The sequence below is a fragment of the Octopus bimaculoides genome, chromosome 14, assembly GCF_001194135.2.
Source record: "Octopus bimaculoides isolate UCB-OBI-ISO-001 chromosome 14, ASM119413v2, whole genome shotgun sequence".
Classification (NCBI taxonomy): Eukaryota; Metazoa; Mollusca; class Cephalopoda; order Octopoda; family Octopodidae; genus Octopus; species Octopus bimaculoides.
In genome coordinates, this window is record NC_068994.1 from 1,780,199 (window position 1) to 1,786,143 (window position 5,945).

General features: G+C 40.3%; 1 protein-coding gene across 1 annotated transcript in view; it reads right to left on the bottom strand.

The window, feature by feature from the left end:
• Nucleotides 1–5,945, bottom strand: part of LOC128249419 (protocadherin gamma-A11-like) — a 21,439-nt gene that overhangs the window by 1,223 nt on the left and 14,271 nt on the right. Inside the window, exon 2 of the mRNA XM_052972987.1 lies at nucleotides 16–948. Within this exon, the coding sequence (XP_052828947.1) occupies nucleotides 16–861 (846 nt within the window). The 5' untranslated portion in view covers nucleotides 862–948. The remainder of the gene's footprint in view (nucleotides 1–15; nucleotides 949–5,945) is intronic.

The window sequence follows — 5,945 nt, forward strand, 5'->3', positions numbered from 1 at the left end:
ATCTAAATCTTTTGCAGACACCATTGCAATTGGCCTGTTTCTTTGATGCGTGTTCCTTACTGAGATGTTATAAATATCTTTATTAAATACTGGTGAATTATCATTTAAGTCTATGACAGATATGTGCACATCTAAAACACCTTGTTTCGATGGATAGCCTCCATCTTTGGCAATAACTTGTAGATTATAAGAATCTTTTACCTCCCTGTCTAATTTCCTTGCCAAAATGATTCCCAGTTCAGAACTACCAGTAATGGTTTTCCTTGCAGACAATGTGAATGGTAAGTCTGGTTTATTTCTTAACTGATATGATATCTTTGAATTCATAACTCCAACATCTCTATCAATGGCATTTGGCACAGCTAGCATCACTCCTTTACCATCTCTCTCTGTGAAATGAAGATCAAGTTCTCTTGTAGGAAACATTGGTTGATGGTCATTAATGTCATCAATAATGATCTTGACTTTTAAAATGTTCATGTATTGGGTACTGGATCTCTCAGACAACTGCACTGCCACTTTGATAATTCTGCTGCACTCCTTCTTCACTGTGCACAGTTCCTCAGCATCCAGCCTGTGTGCAGTGTACAGCTTGCCTCGTTTTGTTACATTAAACAGTTCCATTTCGCCACCAGCACCTTTTTGTAATTGATTAAACGATATCAAACTGGAATGTTTTAATGAAGAGTCACTCATTAACAGGAAGTCTGCAGCAATATCACTGACATAGGTTCCTTCTCTCTGTTCTTCCTCCACGTGGTAGCTGATGTCTACACACAAGGAACCATTGAGATAAATCAAGACTGTGACCAGTTGCAGTAAGATGCGGAATCTGGGTGTTTCTGTCATCTTTATCTTCATCAAAACTAGTCATTGTCATCACTGTCACCATCAACAACAGCAGCATCTTCAGCATCAGCAATGGTCTGATGGATGAATCAACCAAATCTGGAAGTAAAAAAATTTAAAGATGTCTGTTAGAAAGTGTAATTGTAGATCAAGTAGAATTGCATGTATGGTGTCAAAGGTTAGAGGTCAATGGTTGAATTAGATTGGAGGGAGGGACTTTGCACAACAAATATATAACAAACAGAAGGACCAGTTGAGATCATGATGTCAAAGGTTCAGTACTGTTAGCAGGAAATGTCTGTGGGGTTATTGATCTATTTTATACGACAACTAATGGACTATGGCTCCATTGGTGAAAGGTTTTTAATTGACTAATCATTGGTTTGTTTCACATCTTAAAGAAGGCAACAATTATAAAGGGGATGGTTCTGGCCTGGTATAGATGTTGTAAGGGTCACTAGAGTTTTGGGGTTTTCTTGTCTATGTTTGCATACTTCACAGGACTGATCATGACAGCCCAGTCTAGAGTGAGGTTCTGCATAAACAGTTGACATTTGATGAAATAAAGATACATACACACAAGCACATATATATACATACACATACAGGGTGTGATGGGTGAATTGTCACCATTTTATATTTTTTATTTTGTGCATGTGCATTGTTTGTTTTTAATTTTGTCCACTACACAGTATAGTAGGGTCAGTTCGGCACCATCTGTGAGAAAAACAGCACCAGGTCATTATTCACTCTGCCAGAAATTCGGAAACAATATGCGGTACTGCTTGGAATTTGCACTGGAAGCTCCAACACAAACATTTCAGAGTGTTTGGGTGTCAATTTGAGGATAAAGTGTGATAAAAAACAAACATCCAGTCAACATCAAGGTGTTTGGAGTGATCACTAGTGATAGTCACGTTATGCCTCCATTTATCTTCCCACACGGCCTCAGACTGAATACGGAGACCTACATCAAATGCCTGGAGGAGGTAGTGCTGCCCTGGGTCAAGAGGGTGGCTGCTGGAAGACCCTATATCTGGCAACAGGACTCTGCACTATGCTACACAAACAGGAGAACCCAGTCATGGCTGTCAGACAATTTCTGCAACCACACCACCCCTAACATCTGGCCACCTAACTCCCCAGTCTGCAACTCCCTTGATTATTATGTTGATTATTATGGGGCACAGTTGAGCGAGAGACAAACAAAACTCCTTGCAACACCAAAGATGAACTGAAGGCAAGGATTATGGCAGCATTCACCAACTGAAACAAGGAGAATGTCCAAACACTCACCCCAGGTGCTACACAGTGGGACTGAACCTGGAGCCATTGTGGTTGGAAAGCAAGTTTCTTATCACACAGTCACACTTGTGCCTCCATGCAGGCAAATGTATGTATGTATGTATATATATGTGTGTATACTTATATATATATGTTGTATAGATAGATAGATAGATAGATATGTATGTGTGTGTGTATATATATTTTTATATATATATATATATATATATATACATACCGGTATGTATGTAAGTATGAATGTATATATCTTTATATCTACATAAGTACATATATATGTATATGTGTGTATGCAAGTTTTCAGGCATGTATGTATATATATGTATGTATGTATGTGTGTGTATATAATGTAGGTGCCAATAATCAGATATTTTTGGTCATCCTCCTGTATTTAGAGGTATATAATCTGTAAGATAAGCAGAAAAGTAGACAGTAAGATGGTGGAGAAGAGGAGTAGGAGGGGGCGTGGAGGCGGGGCAGAAGTGTAGGGGGCGGGGAGGTTAGGCTGTTTAGATGTATATAGTTAACTGTTACATATGGCTGGTCATTTAGTAGTAGTAGTACTATTACAAATACACTACTATTACTACTACTTTTGATACTACTATGAGTAATACTGTCTGAGCTTTGGTTTTTTGCTGCCTCATCACTTTTGTCCCTACCAATACCTCCATTAGTACCATCGACAGCACCACTACCTCCACTACAATCATCACTTAAACCAACTTAACACTACCAGTACCACCACCACCACCACCACCACCAAACCCCACACCACTTTGACCAGACTACACCACATAATACTCAATATTACCACCACTGTTACTGCTGCCATCACCACTATCACCACACTACCACTAACACTTTCTCCATCACCACCATCACAGTCATTACAAACACCACCCCTCACCACCACCACCACCACTTTCGCCGCCATCACCAACATAACCGCCACCGCCGCAGCGCCACCATCGCTGCCACCACCTTCGTTATGAATTAATTGCTTAAATTATTGATTTCTTCAAACTGTCTTGTATCTCTGTCAGTTTAGTTTCTTCACCTGAGTGGCGGGATGGAAGGGTGTGGTGGGGAGAGACAAGGAGGAGGGACACACAGACAGACAAAGAAGTGTGAAGATGGTGGGGGTGGAGGTACAGGCAGGAGGAGGAGGAGGAGGAGGCAGAAGGGGTCTGTTGAGAGAATACACGTGACTGGTTCAATAATGGCAGCACTGTTGGAAAAAGACTAAAGCCCCGGTTATTTTATAGTCAATATATTGTATAGAAGGATGCTGTGGCAATCATGCCTTGCTCTAGATATTTTATGTGTTATATATAGCTAGAGAAAGGGTTTATTGTTGGGGGCTTGATGTAGTGTCATTCATGCCTTCCTCAAGATATTTTATATATCACTAAGGCATAGTGAGGTACCATTTTTGAAAGGCAAGCAGGATGTGGTGGCAGCCATGCCTCGCCCCATCAGAAATGTTCCTTTGAGACTTCATTCTTAATTAAAAAAGAGAAAGTTCTGTGGCAATGTTCTGGCAATTGTGACTGAATGCCACCATGTTTCCATTCCATTCTATAGAATAAGGAATATTTTAAGGAGTGGTTGGCATGGCATGAATGTTCTACAAATGTACTTTAGAAACACATGTTCGATTCCCAACCCTCCCCCAACCCCATTCAGGTCACTCTTTCTTATATGTATAAATACACACACACATATACATATATATACATACATGCATACACATACACACACACACATATGTATTTATATATGTATGTATAAGTACGTGTGTGCATATGTATATACATATATACACACAAACATACACACACGTGTATGTATGTATATACATGCCTCTGTTTATCAACTGAATATGAATCATACGCGGATGTATAATCGTTTGCCCATCCCCACAAACTGCAAAATACTATATATATATATATATATATATATATATATATATACATAAATACACATTTATGTATAATGTTTACATATATGCATATGCGTGTGTGTGTGTGTGTGTGTGTAGTGCATGTTTTGTGGAAGGAAGGGAGAGAGAGCAGGGGCTATGATACATTGAGCACACCCCCAAGCCTGATGTGATTCATGTTCAGTTCAAAACTAGAGACATTAAGTGGAGGGTGAACAAATAGGACAAACTTTTAAGTAGTTGCTTGACATACTAGAAATAGCAGCCGAATTTCCCTCTGGACCTATTTTATTGTTCTTAGGCGTATGAATGGATACCTTACATGATGTAGCCCTTCAGAGTCTTAAAAATCCTGTGAGAGACAGCAAGATTGCCCTTGATCATAGGTCAATGGTATGGTTCACTTAGGGATAAAGAATACCAGCAAATGTATGCAGGGGGATTTAGTTGAGGAATAAGTGCTGGGGAAGAATGATTGGATAGCTATTCAGTGCAGGATCTGGAATGAGAGGCAGATTGGATATGATTGAGTGTCAAGGGAATCAGTGAGAACTGAGGCAAATGGGGACAAGTTAAGAGGTTTAGAGGAAATAGGTTTGGTAGAAGAGAGTGGGGAGAGAGAGGAAATGGGGAAGAGGTGGGGGGGACAGATTTGTGGGCAGGGGTCAGAGAAACATTGATCAATCATTTGAATGGCCCTATTTGGATATGGACCCTGATATTTGTGTGAGTAGCTGTAATCCTGCCCAAGATATGGTATCAGTACTCCTGATATGCCAGCCACACCTGAGTATTCTTGATGGTCAACATGTAATTGGAACAGAAGTACTTCCTAACCCTAACCCCATTCCCAGGCCAGGTCCTGATCATTGTACCCAGTTCTTTCTTCCCATAGTGTCTCCCTTTCAGAGGTCCAGAGGTTTCTCCTTGCTCCATGTTATTTCTGCAGTAGTTAACTTACAATATTGGTTTCAAATTTTAGCACAAGGGAGGGATTAAAGGTTGAATCAATTACATCAACCCCAGAGCTCAACTGGTCCTTATTTTACTGACCCCAAGAGGATAGAAGACAAAGCTGACCTCAGCAGAATTTGAACTCAGAATACAACAACAGACAAAATGCCACTAAGCATTATGTCCAGTCTGCTAATGATTCTGTCAGCTCTCCACTTTCAATCTTAACCATTTTTCCATCAATATCCAAAACTATGATGGCATTGAGGGAAAGGGTGACCGGAGAATTCTTGATTCTTCAACTTGTTTTTCCCTTCTCCTTCGGAGTTGGTCCCAGTTGGCACCAAGTAATTTGTCTACCATCCCTGGAGTGGTTGGCCTTAGGAAGGGCATCCAGCTGTAGAAACACTGGAAGATCAGATTGGAGCCTGGTGCAGCCTCCTGACTCTCCAGACCTCAATCAAACCGTTCAACCCATTCCAGCATGGACATTAAACTATGATGATGTGTGTATGTATGTAATATATGTATATACAGGTGTTCAGGCTAAATTTGACAATTTCATTAAGTCTCCTTTTTTTCCGGAAAAGATGATGAACAGTCAATGGTGTAGGAGAGCATAAAGATTAAAGTTGTAGTTCAGAAAATGTTAGCTGACGTGGAGGACTGGAAGCCATCAGAGTATTAGAAATGAGTTACCTGTATCATGATGATTTATGCTGAGTATCAAATTTCTGACATCATGACTGCTGCTCAATGCTCTGTGGACCCAGTAGAAGCTGTAAAACATGGAATAGACAGCTGTTACAGAGATGATGAAGCCATGGTCAGCAAGAAAGAACATAGCAGGTGTTCCAACTGTGTGCGCATGCCAAAATTCATCCAACAACTGCAT